Source organism: Ciconia boyciana, chromosome 5 (assembly GCF_034638445.1).
Source record: "Ciconia boyciana chromosome 5, ASM3463844v1, whole genome shotgun sequence".
NCBI classification, from domain to species: Eukaryota; Metazoa; Chordata; class Aves; order Ciconiiformes; family Ciconiidae; genus Ciconia; species Ciconia boyciana.
In genome coordinates this window covers 59,106,975-59,129,790 of record NC_132938.1, presented here as the reverse complement: position 1 = coordinate 59,129,790, position 22,816 = coordinate 59,106,975, and the positions used below count along the sequence as shown (strand labels likewise).

General features: G+C 43.1%; 1 protein-coding gene across 1 annotated transcript; it reads left to right on the top strand.

The window, feature by feature from the left end:
• Window positions 1-2,091: 2,091 nt before the first annotated feature.
• Window positions 2,092-16,803, top strand: ETNPPL (ethanolamine-phosphate phospho-lyase). The gene is made up of 13 exons (XM_072862494.1): window positions 2,092-2,257; window positions 4,113-4,231; window positions 4,394-4,553; window positions 5,522-5,596; window positions 7,377-7,470; window positions 8,499-8,615; window positions 10,363-10,445; window positions 10,965-11,190; window positions 12,073-12,227; window positions 12,980-13,069; window positions 13,281-13,411; window positions 14,296-14,363; window positions 15,239-16,803. Exons 1-13 carry the CDS (start codon window positions 2,202-2,204, stop codon window positions 15,359-15,361), a joined length of 1,497 nt encoding a protein of 498 aa, XP_072718595.1. The 5' UTR covers window positions 2,092-2,201; the 3' UTR covers window positions 15,362-16,803.
• The last annotated feature ends 6,013 nt before the right edge of the window (window positions 16,804-22,816 follow it).

The following is a 22,816-nucleotide window of genomic DNA, read 5'->3' as shown; positions in this document are numbered from 1 at the left end:
AAGCCTCTTTCCATGGCTGTGAAGGAACAGAGAAGCAATGCCCGCCCCCCTCCAAAAAAGCTACCTCACCTACCGCTCTGAGCTTTCCTGATGAAGTTTAGTATTGCTTCAAGTAACTAACCTAGCTATGAACAAACTTTCTTTTGCTAAACCTGGAACAAAAAGCCCTGATACAAGCAGGGCTGGCTGCTGATGCATGCTTGTAAAGGAGCAGAAGCACAGTAGCTTGCATATCCCTTAAATCTGTTTGTGGTCCATGCGTTAGCATTCCCAGCAGCCCCAGAGGAGGGATAAGGCTGTGCTCGGCACCGACTGAGGGCAGGCACCAGCTGGGTGCCGGAAAATCATCCCTCCTGACATGCCTTCGGACTCACAGACTGGCATGCTGCCTTTCACTGCCTGAGCTCTAGCCTTTCTTTATGTTACTGTTACCAAGGGATTGCAATTAGGTCCAGTATATAACACATACAACTTGAACTGCTACTACCCTATGCTAAATATCATTCCCCAGCTTTCAGAGACGCAGGCAAAATAGAAAAGCATTGCAGATGGCATTCCTGACAGGCTCTAGCCTAGGCTCGATTTGGATGTTAGCAGATCTAAGTGCCTGTTCTCTTCTCAAGACCCATCAATGAATCTCATCTCTGCCTGTACAATACAGCTCCAGCTGACAGCTTTGACAACTCCCTCGTATCTTTTAAGTCCATGCCTCCTTCTGCCTGGACAAGGCACTGAAGACAGGCAGCTGCCGTCTCTGCTGGGATATAGAAGTGTAGCTGCTGATGCCTCCTACCACTTCTGCTACATGCCTGTTTTGTTGGTTGGTGAGGCAAGGTTTCCGATGGAGCAGGAATGTGAAAGCTGCGGAGCTTCAAAATTAACACTGTCTGAAGAAGCTCAAGAAAATGCCTGTAGGAAAAGAAATGCCTGCCTAGAGAAGCAGAAAGGTGGCTTACTGGCAGAGATATAAAAAAAAATGTAAAAATCAGGAGGTGTGTTTCTTCCATCTGCAAAATTTGGGATGACTTACTGGATACTGATCTAGAAAAGACAAGTATCATCAGCACAGGAAATTGTGTGGCTTTACATATGCTCTCTGAAAACTCTTCCAAACATAGCGCTGCAGGTGGCACAGATGAGCTACAGATGGGGTGGCAAGGACGTGGGCGCAGGTTTTGCTGCTGTCTGTCCATGCAGCTCAAGGAGCAGCCTCCAGACGAGGAGAGGGTGCATCCGCGGCAGGGAGAAGGTAAAGCTGAGGTACTCCGCCAGCAGCTTCGCTTGCTGTTTTCGAATGGGATGCCTCTTGATGTGAATTCTGCCCTTCTTCCCCATGAAATCATCCCCTCCTTTTCTCATGGGCTTTGATGTCCAGCGAGATGGTTATCAAGGGTAGCCTTGAAGGAATGCCACATGCAAGCAAATCACTTCTCCATTGGCACTGTGGTTAGAAAGAGACCATACGACTAGCTACACTTGCATCCTGCCTACACTGAAAAAGGGTGTAGCAATGCATCAGAGCACCAGGGCTACAGCCCTATTCTACTTACAGTTATAAAAACACAGCAAAACCATAGCTCTTCCTCATCTGCCCCGCTTTACAAGAAATACGGGTACTGGCTTTGATGGATATATACAAGTATATATCTCAGCGTACACTTACGAACAGAGTCTGGGCGATAAGGAGTTGTGATGGTCCTTGAATTATGACCCTAATTTTGATTAAATCAACCGCTTGGTGCCCCCCCCCCCCCTCGCGGATGTCTGTAGCAGAAGCACTTTGACGGCCAGAATGACGGACAAAAGGCGAGCAAGCACCGGCATGGCACACTCGCCAGTCGGAGCTGGCTGGTTGCCCGGTTCTCCTCCGGAGCAAGTCGGTTGTTCTCAAGTTTGTGCTGGTTTGCAGCGTTAGAAAAACTCAAAGGCGCGGGGGCAAGCCTCGGCCGAGCCCCAGCTAAACACCAGTCGCCCAAAAGAAACACCCTGGGGGGGCGGCCGGGCCGTCCCGCCGGGGAAGGCGGGAGGGCGGCAGGGAGGAGGGGTTTGGCGGGGGCCGGCGCCGGCATAAGAGGCGGGGAGCCCCCGGGCGGGCCCTGCCGTGCCGTGCCGTGCCGTGCCGTGCCGTGCCGTGCCGTGGCCGTGGCCGTGGCCGTGGCCGTGCCGTGCCGTGCCGTGCCGTGCCGTGCCGTGCCGGCGGGATGGAGGAGCGCTACAGCAAGGCGGAGACCCTCGCCCTGCGGAGGAAGCACATCGGGTAGGGCCGGCGGAGCGGCTGGGAGCGGGGCGGGAGAAGGAGGAGGAGGAGGAGGAGGAAGGTCTCCGGCGGCTGCACCGTCCCCCCCCCGGCGATGACAGCGCTCGGCCGGACCCGCTGGGCGCTGGCCGGGGGCTCACAGCGCCGGGCAGCCCCTCCGGCCCCCGGCAAGGTCGTGCGGGGCAGCGGGCACAGCCCCGGCCGGCAGAAGGTCCCCGCGGCCGGGGACTGCGGGGACAGGGCGAGAGCTGGCAGCCCTGCAGCTTGCCAAGTCTTTGGGCCGCCTCGTTAAAACACAGCACATCAAGCGCTACTTCGCTTTTTTAACAGATCGAACAAAGCCAGCAACCAGCATGGGGTACCCAGGTGTATTTCTAAGATGCTGCTGCTGTGCGGGGTCTTTTTGTGAATAAACTGCAGCCTCCTGAAAAATAGACGTCTCTCTCTGTTAAATGAAGCTGAGGAGATTTCTTAAGCCGCGTCTAACTGGGGGGAATTCAGGAAGGCTGCCTGCAGTTGTGACCTGAGCAATAGTCCTGGCTGTGCGTGTGTCTGATCCCGCTGTATTGCAATCGTATATTATTTCCTCCTTCTTCAGTAGGTGTCGCCAAGTGAAAAATACGTCCAGATTGTTAAAACCGGCACTGGCTATTTACTAATGGCATCCTAAATGTGTGGAACGTATAGAAAGCTCACTAAAGATTCATAAAAGTCACGGCTTCATAAAGCGTGCACATCAGCCTCTCTTTAGGGGCCAGCTCAATGTTAAGGGACTCTTGCCTGTGCAAGGGTTACAGGATTGGGCTGTGTTGAGTGAACAAAAAGAAACTTTCAGAGAAAGGACTGACATCTAACAGAAGAAAAAACTGTAGTCAAGAAATGGCCGATGATGGTGATGTGCACTGCTTTTAAAGTGTACCAGAGGAATAGCCAAAAATGTCAGAAAAGATCTATGCAACAGGGCTAGAAACTATGAGAAGGTAAACGACTTCACTTTCTAGGAGTCACATTTGGGCTTTACAAATACCTGACAGTAGGGATGCCTTTGCAGCACTGTCTGAGTTACCTGGAAATGACTGTGTTTATCTGAGGCCATATAAACATTACTAAAAGTTCAGAAGACTTTCCTTCGGCTCAGTAATATCATTCAATATAATTACATAGCTGGCATGTTCTCCAAGAGAGTCAAAAAAAAAAAGAAAAAAAGAAAAGAGTGTTTAGAGCGTACTTTCGATAATTTTACAAGGAGCTTGAGTTTTGCTGGAAGCCAGTGTGATTTAGGTGCTTATAAAAAGCCGCTTTTAGAGATTTTATCCAAAGCAGTCAGGATGAGATACAGAGATTTTTAGGAGCTGCTCAGAACCTCTGAAAATAAAGCCTGCAAGGCATTAGTGTTTTGTTCTTGAATGTGACCTCTATACAGTACAGTCATCCATTGCATAACGAATTTTTGGCTATAGTATAAAGCAGTGCTTAACAACGTAGTTTTATTCCCAGCGAGTTAATTGGCCATACATGTTTGTAAGGCTTGTAAACAAACAGAGCTACAGCCTAGAAACGCAGCAGGACATATAAGGACTTGGAACAACTTTGCAGTCACTGTGAAGCTGCTTGCAGACAGCGTCATGCCCTTATTAAAGACCTACTTCTGTTCCCACTGTGCCTGGGCAGGTACGCGGTGGCTCTTTTTGATTTCAGCCAGAGCCCCGCTTGACCACCATCTGAACCACTGACAAGTTCTTCGCAGAGGGAGGCTGTTGTCTTCAGAGCTGCAAAAGATCAACCCCCTTGAAACTCAGAGGGGGAAAAAATGAGAAAACTAAAATGGTGTTATTTTCTACTTCTTTATTTTTAGGCCTTCCTGCAAAGTTTTCTTTGCCAAGGACCCTCTGAAGATAGTGCGTGCTCAAGGCCAATATATGTTTGATGAGAAAGGAGAAAAATACTTAGACTGTATCAACAACGTTGCACATGGTAAGCAGTTTAACTTGCAAGACTGCTTCTATTCCTTCATTTCCAATAGGGATCAGAACACACTTCTTCCACGTCATTATGTTCACAGTGCTTCTCTGAATCTCCTTGTGTGGTTCAATAACTGACTGCTTGCTAGTAATAACTAATTATTTTCTTCTTTAGTTGGCCACAGTCATCCATACGTGATAAAGGCTGCAACAAAACAGATGGAACTGCTCAACACAAATTCCCGGTTCCTGCATGACAACCTTGTTCAGTACGCGCAGAGACTTACAGCCACCCTGCCCGAGAAACTCTCTGTTTGCTATTTTGTTAACTCTGGGTATGTCTGAACATTTATTTTTTTCCATTATGACTATTTTGCTCCTGTTTGAGATCGACACTCAGAACAGCTTGGTCTAAATCTTACTAAGTAGGACTTAGTAATAAGCAACAAAAATATTTCCAGTACTGATTGAAGGATCCTTCCTATTTGCAGCTGTCATATTGAGTGTGCTGGCTCAATGCAAGAGAGCCAAAACATGAAACTGGTCTGCTGAATGCTATGCAAAAAAGGGGGGGGGAAGCAAGAAAAGCAAATTAGACTGCAAATTGGTGAACGTTATGTACAGATTGGTGAATGCTATCTGTAAATTGACATATGACCTTGGAAATGAGTATCATAGAATCATTAAGGTTGGAAAAGACCTCTAGGATCATCTAGTCCAACCGTCAACCCAACACCTCCATGCCTACTAAACACCTTCTAAGGAAGAGTAGCCTTCTTCAGGCGGTCCATTTAGTCTGTGATCACTTATGTTGCCAGAACAACCTGCAGGGACTTGTGAGCAGAGGGGCTGCTACGGGTCAGGCTGGAAGTTTGAGTCTTTGTCTGGGGAGCAGATTTGTGTTCTCTGCTGCCTGATGGTGCAAGTGCTGGGGAGGACGGAGCCATTGTGGAGGGTGGGAGACGGGGCTGGCGTGCTGTTGCTCTTCAAGGGTTTGTAGCTGCATTGCGCTCTCAGCTGCAAAGCGGTCTCATTTGTACCAAGAGGAGGTAAATGTCTACAAGCAAACTGGGGGAGGCAAAGAAAGCATCTCTTTGTTTGCTGTTTCTACAAAGAGCTGTTTTTTCTTTCCCCTCTTACATGGCATTTACAGTCTCAACCTTAGCATTGTAATCTGTATTAACACAGAGCCTGCTGTGTTGATCTATTATATCCATTAGTCCTGTGCCTCTTCCATGTCAGAATACCATTTTAATTGGAAGCGCTTCCTCACTATTTTGCGGCTGTATCTGTTATTATGCAGGTCTGAAGCAAATGATCTTGCTTTACGACTGGCTCGGCAGTACCATGGGCACCAAGATGTGATCACCCTTGAAAAGTAAGTACATAGAGTAGCTTATGTGAATGCAGCCAGCAACTCCTGCCATTACTTCAGAAGCGGCTTTGCAGCAACCCCCTGCTGTTTGTACTCCACTGCCTGCTGAAAGAAAAGCTTTGTTGCTTTTGTACTAGAACAGGTCAGGAAATCCCTTTTCCACATTTAGATAAACACAAGTTTTGAAGATCTCTGAAAAATAAGCCTGTCAGTCACCCCAGAAGGTCAATCACCTGTTACAGGGCGTTTCCCACAGAGACTCCCAAAGCAATTCAGGACAGAGACTTGAATGTTGGTTTTCAACATCAATGAGTGGTCTGGCCACTGGGCTGCTCTGGAAAGGGCTTTCTGTTTGTCACACTCTGCTGGACATGTTTCTTTTTGTACAAATAAATACTCAGCGGTCAAGAAGAAAGATCCTGTAGCTCTGCAGAGGTGCTGCACCAATGCTCAGCTCTCCTCCAGTGAACACAACTACGCACACAAAACCAAGCAGCTCCAAAATAAGGAGGCACTGATAGGGCCGTCAGCCATGGGGAAGGTGGCCAACCACATCTCTGAGTTTCCCTATCCTAGATGCAGCTGTAGGGTTGGTTATGCTGCTGCAGGGCTGGATCTTCTTCTCAGGTTGTGATTAGAAAGTCCAGCCAGACCAACTGCAAGAGCACGTGTGATCTGAACAGCACAAAGCTTGTTTGACTCAGCCATGCTCAGATCCCTATTAGCCTTCCTTGACTCACGTGGCCAAGATTTGGAGCCACTGAGAGTAGCTTCCGTCAGGAGAGGCTGAGGATGGAGCTGGCTCTGTCACTGTTTCACTGCAATGTCTTGTCTTCCTGAACACCACAGGGTATTTCTTTGCCCATGTCCCAAGGCTGTGTAGGCTTTTGCCATAGCTACCATCCCAGTCAGGGTGGGCTTTCTGTCCTTTCTTTGTGTCCATTGGCAGATTTTGTTGACTGGTTAGTAGAAAGGCAGAAGACAAAGGAATTAAAAAACATCCTCTCTACTCTATGTGTGTGCTACTATGAGATTGTGACATGTCTTTGATTTGGTTTGAGGTTCCCCTCGCTTCAAGTTTATGGCTGAACAAAAGTGTTTATTCCCCGAATGAGAATGAAGCTGCTACACGCTTTAGGTTCAAAACTCTCTGTTTCCTCATTTCTAAATCAAATTGGATTCAGCAGTAACCAGCTTTAGCATACTCTGCAATATAAAGCTTTTATAGTCAAACAATATTCATCCTTATCCTGAAAGTGGCTTCTGCCAAACAGTCTAGCCTGTAGGGCCTTCAGGGCAGGTAGCAGTGTGCTACTGCTGTGTAAGATCCCCACCTTCTGATGCAATGCACACTCTTGAGAGTCTTTGCAATGGTGTTGGGGTCTAGCTTGCAATGCTTGGGTTGGCCAGAGTGAGGCCCAAAGGTTGGAAATGAGGGAGCTGGACCCACCCTTCAGGTGCCAGGTAAGGCTGCTAGGGCAGCCACCTTAGAGGTGGTGGGGTCCAAGGGACATCATCTTGGTCTGTCCCCATGCTGGCACTTGATTTTATGCAAGAAAAAAACCCCTCCTCCTTCCAGTCTTGCTAGCAAATTAAAGTCAACAGCAATTTCATATCACCTTTAAGAGAAAGACTGAGTAAATTAAATCAAGATCCCTTCACAAACAGTGCTACTGTGTTGCAGATACAGTTGCTTATTCTGGATTATTTATGGGCACAGTTGTAAATTTAGCTCTTCTATACATTTGGTGAAAAGTGACTTCGATATTTAACACTCATGCAGTGCTTACCATGGCCATGTTACATCTCTGATTGACATCAGTCCCTATAAATTTAATGAGCTGGGAAAGGACAGCAAGAAGGAGTTTGTGCATGTGGTAAGTGTGGTTTTTTTGCTTTTTGTTGTTTTTGCTGTTAATGCAGCAGCATATTGAATTACCTGCTTCTGGTGTAAATATACTTTCATTCTGTTTTGCTGATGCTCTCTGTTTTGCTGATGTACTCTAAGTACATACACTTGGCTGTTTGTCAGTGATTAAATACAGCAAAATTGTTTGCTTTTGAATTTCGAAGAGGGTATTCAGCTGTGAGACTGATTTCCTTTATAGAGCTACAAGTTTCCTGAGTCACTGCACTGTATAGTTATGCAGTTTGAAGAAACTGGCCAATATCTGTTGTGTTGTTTTGGCTAAAGGTATGCAGGACTTTTGAGCCTACTTCCAAAAACTGGAAAGGCAAACCCCACAAGTTCACACAGATCTGGGTATAGAGCTCATGGGTGCCCAACTGAGCGGGATATTGTTTGATTTTCAGCCTGAACTTGTGTATCTTACAAAGACAAAAATCATTCTCAGCCCAGAGATGTACACCAAGCAGGTCTTTCTTATCTAGACTTCCTTGCGTTAACTATACTGCCGAAGTAGTATCCACCTTTTTATACCACTTCCTTTCTCTTATTTACTGAAGCTCTCCCAACGCTGTTTGTAGAGGCTTGAAGGTCATACAGATGCATACCGTGACTAGGATGCTGGAAGGGAAGTGACAGACTGGAAAACCCCATTCTCTAGTTGCAGAAATGGATCTTTCTGCAAGAATCTGAAATAAGATGATGGATGAGGACTCAGTATTGTGTCTTGGGGGAGAGGAGGGATGGTCTTGAAAGGAGGATGAGGTAGATGATGGCTCTTTCAACAGTTGTCTCCAGAAATGTTGAACACATCACAGGGCTGGTTTGAATTTAAGCTCCTCTAAGCATTTTTGCTATTCTATGCACAAATTCAGGCTGTACTAACTCCTACTATCTATCTGTGTGGAAAGACAAAAATGCAGAGCAAGAGAAAAGAAAGTAACTAACTGTTTCATAGAAGGATGGGCTTTAAAAAAAAAAAAAATTTGGTCTTTCCAGGCTCCTTCCCCAGATATCTACAGAGGGAAATACAGGGAAGACCACCCAGATCCAGCAAGTGCTTATGCTGAAGAGGTGAAAAAGATTATTGAAGAAACACAGAAGAATGGACGCAAGGTGTGTATTTTCTGCTCTAGAAATGCTGAGGCTTCATCTATTAAGTGTGGAATGGGGGCATGAAACAGGCAACTAAGGACATGTTTCCCTTGCTTCCCCCTGCCCTTCATTTTTCTATGGTGGGTTCTGTGTTCAAAATGGGCCATTTTTCTACCTGATGCTCTTAGCATAATTTTTCTAGGCATCAATGAAAGGATCAATAATACAGTTGTAAATAAGCAGATAGATACAACCAAAGCAGTTTAATTTCCTATTTTATGCATTGAATCAGTAGATTGTAAATATCTTAGGGCAAGCTTTGAGGTCAGCTGAGAAACTACATCACAAATTCTAGAAAGGATATATAAAAGTCTCCAGGACATGGAGAAAATATGCTAGATAAAATCTTGATACTACATTTCTGAGTCTAGTAGCTTAAGATAACTTTGGAGTCATCTAAAAAGGTGAACCTTTCAATCATATACAATATGACCTTGATAAAACCAGACAATTTCTGAACAGGTTTACCTAAAAATGTGTGTTAATGTTTTGTATGATGGCATTAGCGTTTTGAGACATGTAAGGCTTGATCCAAAGCCCACTGAAGTCATAGAAGACGTCAGTGGAGATTGGAACAACATGTTCCCTTCTAGTCCAATGGACTTACATCACTCTTCTTTTTAGTTTCTTCATAATTTTTTTTTAAATTCTCTACTAACGGATAGTTTTGTTTTTTCTTCCCTTGTTTCCTTTCTTTTGCATATTTCTTAGGTTTTGGTGACATAGACCTGTGGCAGGACAAGTTGTGCTAAAGGCTAAGCCTCACATGCTATGGGAAGCTTCGTACTCTTTGGCCGTAGCATGCCTCTTCAAATATAGTGTACGGTTCTTTACACGTTACTGCTCGGCCTTGTTTCCAGGAAGACTGCACCAGCCCAGAGAGACCTCTTGATGCTCAGGGAGGGGTTCACAAGTGGTGTGGGGATGCAATCCCTTAAATAGCAGACTTATGCTGAGACTTCGGGGTAATATCGTATCTCTGCTGCGTAGACCTCTGCTGTTGACAAGAAACGAATTTTGATGTTCCAGTGTATCTGATCCGCTGCTCTTACCCTTCCTGACTTGAAATAACTTTCTTTTTCATTCCTAGCAACTGGAATTATTTCACCTGTAGAATTTTTCTCCTCTTTTGTCAAGTGCCTCATGCTGACATTTTACTTGTGTAGTTTTTTGCATTAGGCAGGGGTGCCCAAAGTGTAGGCTCAGGTCATCTTACAGTTCAGCTTCTACCCACCTCTACCTGGTGTTCAGGATTGAACAGAAAAGCTGATCACCACATATATCCATTACTGGAGAGCCTTGGCATTAAGCAAGTTTCATTAACCTCTGGGGGGAAATGGCAAATACTGTTGTGTGTCTCCTGTAAATTGAAATTTGTAAATAAATTTACAGAGCTCCCAGGAGCCTGATCCAATGTCCACTGACACCAGTGTCTTCCACTTCAACAGCTGTAGGACTAGGGCTTAACAAAGGTCATTGTATTCCCATCAGGTTGCAAAGGTGGCCCTGGCTACTGCAAATTTGGGCACCCCAGATTACAAAATGAATAAATTCTTTAGCCATAACTGTTCTCAAGAGCCCTCAGTTGTCCAACCCATTGCGTGATTAAATTAAGGCACACATTTAAACATTTATTTCTAGACTGTTAGATGTTTGTGCAAAGGCCAAGTAGATGAACACAGCTCTCACCTGAGTTTGTTTTTTGTAGATTGCTGCATTCATAGCCGAATCCATGCAGAGCTGTGGAGGCCAAGTAATTCCACCTGTGGGCTATTTCCAGAAAGTGGCAGAGTACGTACATCACTTCAAAAGGGCATAACTGGAAAACTAACCAAAGAAACAAGTTTTTCACTATGGGCTTATCCAATCAATTCAGCTATCACCCTCTCTTGTTCTTGGCTATCTGTGGTTGCTTTCTACTTTTTGAAGAGTATGATTCCACTTCTATTTTTTATGGAAAATCAACTGAATAATTGTTTTTAGCTGGATAATTGTCTTTCCTTTTCTATCTTTAATCCTCAGGCCATAAGTTTGATGGAAGATGAACCATCATAGATACAACCCTGCAGTACCATTACAGTACCCCTATTTTGCATCAAAATATCAGATTTTTTTCTTAACATTTAGCAAACTAAAAATTTTATGAATTGAAATAGCTATAGGTGTGTTTCAGCAGCCATGTTCTTTCTTTTTTTCCTAACCTGGTCTCACACTGGAGAATTTCTGTAATACAAACTCCCTTGTCCTAGCTTGTCTACCCGAGACGTGTACTGCAGTACTAGTCATTCAAGCTATTCTATTTGTTTTCAGGTATGTGCGTGCAGCAGGTGGAGTGTTCATAGCTGATGAGGTCCAGGTTGGCTTTGGCAGAGTTGGGAAGCATTTTTGGGCATTCCAGCTGCAAGGCGAAGACTTTGTACCTGACATCGTCACCATGGGAAAGCCCATTGGCAATGGCCACCCTATGTCTTGTGTGGTCACAACAAGGGAAATCGCTGAAAGTTTTGGTGCCTCTGGACTGGAGTATTTCAATACAGTAAGTTTGTAGGTGAAGGTTTGGGTTTTTTTTCTTTTGGTCTGCATTTAGCAGTTAGAAGTTGTTCAGGTGATTCAGCTAATATCTGCATCCATCACTGCATCACATTACTAACAGCTTGAGTCAACTGCAGTCTAATAGCTAAAAGCAAGTGGAGAGGCTTTGAAATATGCTCAGTACCAAGTGGTATATCTTAATATGGACCAGCACTAGCTCTCTGGCAAGTCATGCATCTCAGCTCACATCCATACAGATAAATTCTTCCTTACTTCTCTCTCTCTCTCCGCCCTCTGAAATGTTGACCATGTAAAATTTCATTTTCTGGGATAGGATCTGTGCTGGTGGGGCTCATGCGCTGGTAGACTTTACTCTGCAGTTGTCACCTAACAAAACAGTGACTCTACCAGGAAACATTTGAGCTGCGTGCATGCCACAGAGGAGCAGCTTTCTTCTTGTTTACTGAGTCCTCTTTCTGTTCCTGTAACTGAGCCTTCTTCCCAGCTACCATGAATCCCCTTGCTTTCAATGCAGTTTATACCCTCTGGTTCAAGAAATATCAGATCTATCACGCACTGCTCTTCACAGGAGCATTTTGCCTGCACATGTGATCAGCAAATCATGAGAGCAGCTTGAACGCTTCAGCTGTGAAATCTTCAAATTACTGAAACCCGAAGCGGAGGAAGAGGGAGCCCCTCCCTTGGGCCTCTTACACTGCCCAAAGTGTGGGGGACGGTGCTCCACAGCCTGCACGGCACAAAATCCCCAACTCTTCAAGCTTTCCTCACAACATGCCAAGCAGGAGAAGGCAAGTGAAAACTACATGGATAGACACAGATGAATGTTTCTGACGGGTTTTGTTTTCCTGTTTGTCTTTACTATCAGTTTGGAGGCAATCCAGTGTCTTGTGCTATTGGTTTGGCTGTGCTGGAGGTAATAGAAAAAGAAGATCTCCAAGGAAATGCTACACGTGTAGGAAATTATCTCCTGGAGTTGCTGGCTGAGCAGAAGGAGAAACATCCCTTAGTGGGAGATATCAGGTGGGTGCCTTACAGCAATGTCAGAGAAGAAAAAGACCTGTGCTAGAAAAATCAAGTTTGGGGTGATAGGAACACAGAAACTTTATGTCATCATTATGCTACACCTCTTTTTTAAAATGGACTACCCAAAACTGATACTATAAGGCAATATATTTTTCAAAGAAGTTGTCCATCCATCTGCTTGGTTAGGTATAAGCGTAGCCACTAGAAAAGCTCTGGGAGAGAGTAGCAGAAAGAGCTATCTGCATGCAATAGCCCAGTTGTCAGCACACTGTTGGAATGATGGAGCCCTTGTTCAAATCTGTGGTCCATTGCATTTGGAGATGTTAGCATGAGTTTTCCTCATCTTACGTTACTACCATGATAACTGCCTTCAGGTTTTGGGGGGTGGGGTGTTGGGTTGTGGGGTTTTTTTAGTTCTTGGTTTTGGTTGTCTTCCACAGTTCCCTGGCTTGAGGTTTGCAGGATAAGAGAGAAAGAAAATTATTCTATCATTCTTAACTGGCCATCTAGCCTTAATGAGCCAGCTGAATTTATTTATCCAGAAATATCTGTTATCCCATTTGATCGTCTGAAGTAGTCAGTGCCAAAAGACAACCAAAGAGAAAGTCTCCTCTCTTTCCTGCTCCTTCCCTGCTTGCGCCTTGGTGAGGGGAATTGCAGTTGTTAGAAACAGGTTTTGCTTTTGCAGAGGAAGGCTTGGGTTACTGACACTGGATTTCACTTGTCTGTATTTTTTTTCTCTACTCCAGGGGCGTTGGATTGTTTGTTGGAGTGGATCTGGTGAAAGATCAACAAAAGCGGACACCAGCCACAGCTGAAGCCCTTCACCTTATTTACAAGTAAATGGTTTTTAAAGACTATGTGCAGTGATCAAACGCTCCTAATATTCCCCAGCAGTTAGTTATTAATTTCAGTTTAAATTTGTGTAGCTTTTGATAACATAGTACTAGAAAAAGAAAAGTTTCAAAATATAACTCAGCCTGAAGGCTCTGACAGGACACAATATAGTTTTATACCTGTGTTTAACACAGAAGTTTCCTCTTCCTACAGGCTGAAAGAGCATCACATCCTTCTTAGTGCAGACGGACCCCACAGAAATATACTAAAATTTAAACCACCAATGTGTTTCACAATGGAAGATGCAAAACACGTAGTGGAGAAAATTGATGCACTTCTCACAGGTATGTATGGCTTAGTGCTCGAAGGAATACTCTTCTTGTTCATTTCCAGATGACCCGTTGGAAACACCAGCCACCATAATCTAGGCCATTACATGCAAGGGAAAGTAATCAATTACATTTCTTACCACTTGTCCAAACTGCTGTTCTTAATGCCAATTATTATAAATAAATAAAAAGCCCCATATGTACTTCATCCAAACTTTTAGGCAAAATCCTGCTCTTAATCCTTTCTCTCACAGACTCAGTGTTACTACTCATTTCTGGTCGCATATGCTATACGTTAAGGAGCGAATATATTAATTCAGCATAGTCCTGAAAGACACTGCTGAAACACTGGTGAAATTTTCCATAATGTGCTCTACCTTTTTTTTTTCTTTTTTAACTGGCGCACTGGAACATGATTGTCTCACTCAAATTTAGCCTGAAGGTTTTCAGGTTCTATTTATCTTCTACCTGGGGACCAATCCAGGGGAAAATAACATCAGGTATACTATTAGCGTAAGGACTCTCCAAGCCCATTCTACATTGAATGCTCCCATCTCCTGAGATTATAACAACTGGAGTTAGACTAGCACAAACCTGCTGGACAAAGGCAGAATTCAGCTCTGAAAAGTCTATCTGAACCCCCATGCTACAGTCAAGCTGCTAATTTTGTTCTTTTCTCTAAACGCCCCCAAGCTACACAGTCCTGATGATACATTAATCACATTGCCTCAGAAAAATGTTTTAGGAAGTATTCATCATTCTTCAGTTATTCTTCTCTGTGATAAACGCCCAGAGGAATAGCTGATTACGAATTTTTTACTTCAGCCAGCTGTTAAATTGACTGTATGCTTACTTACCCCTGGTTCTTTTTAATTTAATTATTTTATTTCTTTTTTTAGAAATGGAAGAGGCAACTGGAATGAAGACAGAAAATAATGCATCTACAAATGCACAGTGTAAAACAAAAGTATGTTTTGAATGGTTTTTTTAACTCTTATTCAGATAGGTGTTTGGCAAAGCAAGTATAAATTACTTTGGTAGAGCATGCCTTCATTTTTGGTGGTGCAAGTTGTTCTGTGCCTTGAAACTGAGCTCAGAACGCAACCCACTACTACAAGCCTGAGAGGATTGTGTTACTGGGACAAATCTAAAAAGAGATGAGAAATACAGACCTACAATGAGAAACGTGTTATAGACAAGCCCTTCACCTTGTTCACCTTGTGTGCAAACAAGACCAACCAGACTTTGGGCTGCTCAAAATTGTGAGCTCAGCAGTCAACAATTTTACCAGTTCTAGGTACTGCGTGCTACTGATGGGTATTTGGCTTTCTAAGCAAGCCTTCAGCCTGGAAGGTGTCCAAGTTTTCACAGAGTTCCAAGGATTTCATTTCCCCCATAGCTCTTTGAGTAGGAATGGCTGACATGCATCCAAATTAAGACTTCTTAGGTTGCAGCCCCAGCTTTGGATAAATCATATATAATTTCTCATACCCTTAAAAACATGTCACCCACTGTGTTGTAGGAAAGCTTGCTGAGCTGTCCTTTGGTGAGTTTTCCAGTGATGCTGCGAATGGTGGGAAGGCAATGGCTCACCTCTCTAGGGATGTAGTAATTAAGGCAGAGACGCTATGGATTATTTGCTGTCCAGATTATACTAGATCTGGGGTGCAAGCCTCCTCTTACAGACATTTGTACACATTTGGTTCAATTTCTTTCAAAGCTAAGAAGTTGTGCCACTAAAAAGGGGAGAGTCAGGCAGAGCTACCTAATGGGAACCAAGTCCAACGGCTGCCTGTTGGAAGACGTGCACATGCCTTCACTGACATTTCATTTCTGTTTCAGACAACTGAAGGGAGTTCTCAACCAGAAGGTGCAAATGAAAGCATCAGCCATATGAATGGAGCTGCCTGCAGACAAGAAAATGGGCTTTATGCTAAAAAATGCTCAGTGCCAATAAGAACATGAAGAGGGAAAGTTTCCTCATTCAGTTTGAATTTGTCAGGCTTGCTTCTGAGACGAAGAGTGCAATAGTCCGAGACCTAGGATCTGTTTGAAGCCTAGTCCTACTTTCCATAAACTGGCTGAATTCCTATTAGCTTCAGTAGGAGTTTAAAATACCTTTTCAGATACATGAGAGCTGCACCATGTGGCTTGAAATCTAGATGTGACAGAATGGTGAAGTGATACAAAAATACCTTGGTGCTGATGGCAGGCTTGATATAGGTACACAAACTCAGTGAAATTTGTAGATTTACCCATATTACACAGAATCTGAATAGCTTAACCACCATACAAGCAAATTCCAATCCTATTAAGTTTAAAATTATATGCTTAACGTGCTATTTTTACAATATTTTAAATTTCAATATGTAATATTGAGATGTTAATTACTTCCCATGTTATAATGGCTGAATTCACAAGACAGTGCTTGAGAGAGAAATCGTTATTATCTTCCAGAGTAACTTAGGTCCTATGGACCATATTTCCAGCTGATGTAAATTGGTGTAGCTTTGTTAATGTCAGCGATGCTCTACCAAGAGTCTACCACTGTGTGTGTAGAGACATGATGTTTATACAGGGCATTCTCACTTTATGTTCAAAGAAAATGAAGCATCTGGATCCTAGTTTTCTATGGATAAAGCAACTTTTATAGATAACTATTTATATAGAGTAAGATTTTATGATTTTTTTTCCAAAAGTTTATATATTGAACCCTCTCAGTCCAAAAAATATGCAAGTAGAATATATATCATTTCAGACACACTGATTGATTGAATTTAACCTGAGGGTCTCTCAAAATGTGGTTCCCAGGGACAGCCCAGCTTGCATTCCCATGGATTTTAGTTGTTTTGACAGTCATGGAAATTACTGCCTGATCCTGTTGTAGCAGTGTTGTTACTTTTTGTCCGTGGTGATGAAGAGTCACATACCAGTTGCATGGGATCCTGACACACAAATGGCTATACTAATTTGATAGATTACTAAAATGAGAGGACCAGTGCATAAAACATGCATGCAACCACTTTGCAGCCACTGCCTATCTGTGCTGCAGATACTTTAGACTGACTTGCCTTCTTGTCAGTGTAAAATTTCAACAAGAGCACACAAGCCCTGCTTCTCTTTTTTAATACATGCACAACTCTATGGTGTGGAAGACACTGAGGGCTTTACAAATGGTTTGTACTTCAGAAAAAAAAGACAAAATGTATTTCCTCTTCAATTTTAATACCCTAAGTTCTGCTGTTTTGTAATTGCTGCTAATGACCGTACTGATACGACTGAAAATTGAGCACCTTATCTAATTTCATGTTTTCCACAATTTGCTATATTAATATTGATGTTTCCGGTGTAACGTCTTCCAACATCCTCAAGCTGGCTTATTTTCTGTTTCATGATCCTTGAATAATTCTTCCATAAAAATAAATCTCTTATTTGTAATTATTATGTCCTCCACAAAGAGTTTTTTTTGTTTTAATTTCATTCTTTAGTAACACCTATTTGATGAGGGAAGTAACTTCAGTTTTGGCACAATCCCTACTGTGAAGGGCTTACTAATTAGAAGAGACTGACTAAAGGATGGGAGAGTGGAAGCAGAAATAATTCAGACTAAACACAGAGAGAGCAGTTCCAGTCAGCTGAGCTGATCAAATATATTCCCTCCACTGAATAGGCAAGGCTTTTTTCCCCTTTCCAACTCTGTTTCCCTTCCTCTTCTTTCTACCTCTCCTGTCCTGGCTGTGCAATTCCTGTTTCTAGCCATATGGTTCAACGTCCACCCTAGCCCTTACGTTCATCAGACACCTCCGTAAGCCAGTTCAACTCACTAGCCTTGCAGAAAAAAATAAGACCACACTTTTTTCCCCCATCAGTTTTCTGCAAGGCTAATGAACAGGCTCATGGAGGAGGCCTGAGCCTGCACCAGACGTAGCAGGAGGAAGAGACTGGGGGGTGAGCAAAAGGCAGGACTCCATTCCAAGTGGGCATCACACTCTGGAGTTAGTTACTTTTATCTTCACTCTAGCTCATCATCCTACTGGAAGCTGAATCAAGGTAATTTTATTGCATTCTCAGCGTTTACCACTGTTTCAATCACTTTTATATTGCACATTTAAGACTTTTAAGCAAACAGACTGGTTAGAACAAGGGAAAAAGAAAGGACGGTGCTTGCTGCAAATACTGATGAAAGTGTGACATTGTGAGAGTCTGAACCCACCACCAGTTAATTCCCCTACATAAAAGCAAGCAGGACTGAACCTGTGTGGAATCGGAAAGCTGTGCCTTAGACAGCACTGTTCTGGGGAGAAGAATCAGGATCAAAAGTTGCCGTGTCAACACTAAACCACTGAACTGCCAGGGAAACAGAGCGTGCTGCATGTCCACATCTGGGGAAAAAAGCCTCAGCCTTAGCCCCATTAAACATTGCAATGGGAATACACTGAGTAGAATAATTATGCAGGAATATTATATTTTGCCTGATGCTTTTTAGATGTATGGTTTCTTAGACATACAACACAGTCTTATCAGATAATAATACATTTATAATATTCACAGCTGTTAAGCTTGGTGGCTGTGAACTAACAGACAGCCCCACACACCAAAGTCCAGAGGAGAAAAGTCCTGTCCCATCCCCCTGTTTCCCCCCCCCTGCCCCAGATGAAGCAAGCTCTGATGATAGCTGGTAAAAAAAGGGAGATGAATGAAGGGGACCAAGGGGCAAGCCTGAAATACTTATTTTACATGTGTCGTTGCAATGTGCGAGGCATTTCTGTTCAAAAAAAGAAAAAGGAACATCATAAAGCAGAGACAAAATTTCATTTTTAATGTGGTAAAAGTATGGGTCAAATATCTGACTGGGCCTGGGACGCCTTAATCTAAAACCACAGCTTTCAGCACCAACACGCAAAAGATAGAGTCTAGAAAAAGAAGTCAAAAACATCCATCAGAAAAATATTTCTAAGTGGAGAAGGCTGTTTAAATGTCTCTTGCAAAATGGGACACAAGAATTTGTAAAGGCATCTCTTGGATAGTAAGTTCCCAGTGCTGCAGATACTCTAAGCTAAGACTTGAAAAAACAGAAAGTGTTAAAGAAGCTGCATTCGGTAATATACTAGAGAAGACAAAGTAAGGAACTGGGATGTCAGTGAAAGAGTATTCATTATACCCTATGGTTATGTACTGTGCATACACATATAAGCATATAAGCATGTTTGACCTACCTTGTTTGTTTTTTCTCCATTTAATATAATAATTTAGAAAAAACAAGTGACTAATGCTTGCAAGCAGAGCAAATTACCTCGTAGCAGCAGAAAGGTTAGTTTAATTTTCCAGGTTTCTCAGTGCTAAGTTGAGCAGGTGTTCTAGTGGTGTCCCTTTTCAACCTGGACCTGGCTTGTGCTGCTGCCAGCCAAGCTCTGGCAGGAGGATTATGCAAGGGAAGACAAGGCCAAATGACTGTGACGGGATTTCCCTATCTCTGCTACCCATACGCATTTGTATTTTCCCAGCTGGAACATTTGATTTTGTTGGTGCCTGTGGTTCAGCAGAAAAGCTGAATTAGAAAAGACAAATTATGTTTTTGCATTTCCCACCAACTTGTGGTATGACTGGACTGTGTCATGTCGTCTCCGTAGACTTCAGCTTCCAGAGATGCAGGGTATCTTACAAAGGCCATGAGAGAGAAGTCTACACAGGAGGACGCTTCATGCGGATACTTCATAAGGAAACACATTTGGGCCTAAATGAAGACCCTAGACACAAAGCACCAAAAGTTTAATGCCTTCACTGAGCTTCACGGCTCAACGCGATTCTGCACTAAGCAAAACAACCTCCAGTCTCTCCCACCTCTGCTCACAGCCATTCGTGTCTGCTAGGGTAAACACTGCTCCAATATCACAATAACATACATTTACAACAATATGGAATAAAAAAAAATTAAAGGAAGTGGAAGGGGAAGAACATGAAGAAATGTGTTTCGGTGCGGCTCACTGAAGGTTGCTAAAAGTCTTTAATAATCGACAAGGCAGAAAGTCTTGTGATTGCATGAAAGGCTGGAAAAGGATTCCTGGCTTCAGCTTAGCTATTGATTCATTATGTGGCTCAGCAAGTGACTGACTTAACATCTCTATTTACTGCCATGTATAAAAACACCTGTAATAAACTTCGTGGTGGTTTCTAAAGGTTAATCACCTTATCGGCACAATCCTGACTATATAGGACTGCAAGTCATAAAGTACAGTTAGCTCAATTTGCTTATTTGCAGTTACCACTTATTTGCAGTTATTTCCTACTTGCATGTGGTTTTGTAAGGAAATAAAGCCCTATGATGTGCAGTACAAAGTCTGAGACTGATTATGCGAAATATCATGAAGCAATGAAGAGCCACAACAACAGAACAAGAGGGAAGCAAGCAGTCTGGCTAGCATCTCCCAGGAAGCTTAAAGATCTGTACATACATTTTCAGCTGGCACAGGGCAATTCTTAAGCAAAAAGAAAGCTTTTGGTCTCCATTCCTTAGTTCCTTCATTCTAGTCACAAAATAAGGCAGGAAAGGAGTTCATCTGGAAAATGTCCTGCTAACACGCTTCAGTGGCTTGCTCTTGAGAGCAAAGATTTCTGTTCACAGCACTTATAATCAGCTCTCAATTGTTAGCTTTATTCTACTCTCTATTAAGCAAGACACAGATCATACGATTCATAAATAAATTAGACTATAAGAACAGACTATATTTTGCACATTCACCTTTGAAGAACAGCATTATAGTACAGATGAGACAAGACCAGATTCCCTTCCAAATTATACATCTATGCAAAAATAATCATGGCATTTAATGCTGCTTTCTTAACTCACAGCTGAACGAGGACACTTATAGGTGGTGAAACTCTAGTGAAAAAATAATGAGTTCCAGTGTAAGCCTGATTTGATGTAAGAAAGTTTTTTTCCGACATAGGTGTGTAAATATAACAAATATATACAAGTAAGGACTGCACCTTCACTCTTTTGTTTAAAGGGCGTTAAGCTACGTCCTGATTCACAAGAGAGGCTGGAGAGTTACCTGCGAACACTGTATGAAGATATTTGCCCACAAATGCGCATGCCTTTACATGAAGTTCAGAAGACTTTTTCTAGTTATTTATTCCCTGCATCCCCACAAGAGTCCTGTTCTCTTTTCACTACACCTAACCTACACTATAAATCTTTCCCCAGTTTGGATTTGAGAGCAGGGGCATGGGGCACACTGGAAAGCATGCTAAGAGAGCACTTCGTATTGCACACGTTTCCTCCTCCCATAGTACAGCCAAAGCAGCATAAACCTTCAGGTGCTGCTGGGTACCCACCTCCAGATATATTTTCTGTTCACTTTATTTTGTCTTCCAGCGTTCATAAAGTTACCAAACATCTTCTTCCTCTTTGTCCCAAAGGTTTGCCAGCTACTGACAATACTGCCTTCTGTATAAACTTGCTAGTTCACGTTCTAGAAGAACAGTCTAGAAGAACAAATAGCAGCTGTTTATACCAGCATTTCTTCTATAACTATTATGTGTGCATGTACATTATGCATATGGGGGGGAGGTGTATACATATATGTCTATATATATCTTTTTATATATGCACAAACACATATAGAAACATGTATACAGATGTATTCCAAAGCAATTTATCTGTGAGGCAATCTCTTTATGTTCAATAAATGTAACGTGAAACAGAGGGAATCACTGTTTGACATATTTTTGCGATGAACAAAATAAATTTTATGAAGGCAGGGATCTTAGGTAGACACTAGTAATTGCAGGTGAGCCCTTTAGGAATACCTCAGCATACTGCTGTCATGGGCAAAGATATTTCCACAGGCAGCAAGACAAAGGAAAGGCAGTAAGATATCTGTAGGCCACTGCTGGAAAGAAAGGAAATACCATCTAAGTACAAATCCTGAAAAACACAGAGCTGTAAAAGTGTGGTTGACAAATTAGACTACGTTAACCAAAAAAAAAAAAAAAATCACTTATGAGTCCAGGTCTTCATTGCATACTGTTCTTCAAATTGAGTAAATCTTTGCACCAAAACATGTTATATGGATTAACCTGGTTTATTAATGCTGTCAGAAATGAGCTCTTGTGGAAAACCTTGCAACCAAAAATGCCTTAGGGACCCTCAAAACATTAAAAGCCTACAGAATGACTGTAAACAAAAATAGCCAGGCCTCTTTAACTGTACACACAGGAAACTTGTCAAAAGCTACAACCCCTTTGCGATCTTACGTGCTGTCCCCACGACAGCTACCCTGCTGAAACATGGCAGCGCAGTATCTTAGGTGTCAGGCTTAGGTGTCATGGCACTGACATTACGGGTTGCAGAGTTCAAGCACCCACAATCCTGCTTCTCAGATGTCTGAGACCAGTGGTACACATGGATTACCTAGCTTTCTGAAAACAAAACACCTCTTTTTCCCCATTTAGAAGCAAAACTACAGCGCCTACGGGAATATTCACCAACAGACCTAGTAGCTTCAAAATTCCCTAGATGCAAATCATCTCTGCTCACTGTCCCTCTCACACCCCCCCCCAGAAGTACCTGGAGAGAAAGGGGCACAAGTAGCTTCCCCCATCCCCTTTCTCTCGGTCCATTCACAGACTGCCCTCCTGCCTTGTTTCAAGGCAGGCTCCTAGGTTGATGGCTAGAGGACTGAAAGTCAAAGGTGGCAGCTTTGGCCAGTAACAATGGCCGGTAACATGGCCGGTAACAATCCCTCTGTGCTTGCTGAATGGTGAATTACCTCAAGGTCTATTCTTTCCCATTTTCCCAGACTGGTTTCTATTGAATTAAGTGCTTTATACTTACACAATAAACAACCCAACAGCTTGCCCAAACACAGTGTTCATTTTTGCAGAGTGGTCCGCCAGTCACACCTCCATTTTCTATTGCTGTATTTTTTGCCTTCTCTAAATGAATAGCGCTTCATTTGCAATGTCTCCTTGCGAAGCAAACATTGCTTTTGGCTCCTGCTGAACACGGCTTGCAGCAGGCTGCTCAAGCAGGAAGGTTCATGGCAACTGGACCATAGGCATGAAGAGCAGATCGCACAGGAGAAAGTGATGACACATTCCAGCCCATGGGTGCCAGGTTGTCTTAAGCAAGAGGCAAATGGGAAAGACAAACAAGGAAGCAGAAGAATCACACAACTTTAAGCACCTTCTAAATGCACAACACAAGGACAAACGGGAGAAATCTCTGCCAGCCAACAGAGCACGTAGCAGTGCCAGTGCATTTCCATATGTTTCTCCTGCTACTGCCTATCTAGAGGGTATTACAATCCAGCCCCTACTATATACTTGCTGAGCGCCTTAGAGCAGCAGCGTTGCCTCATCTCAGAGCGAGGAGTCTCTCCCAGTGGGTATGCAATGACGGCTTTCTTGAATTGGTTG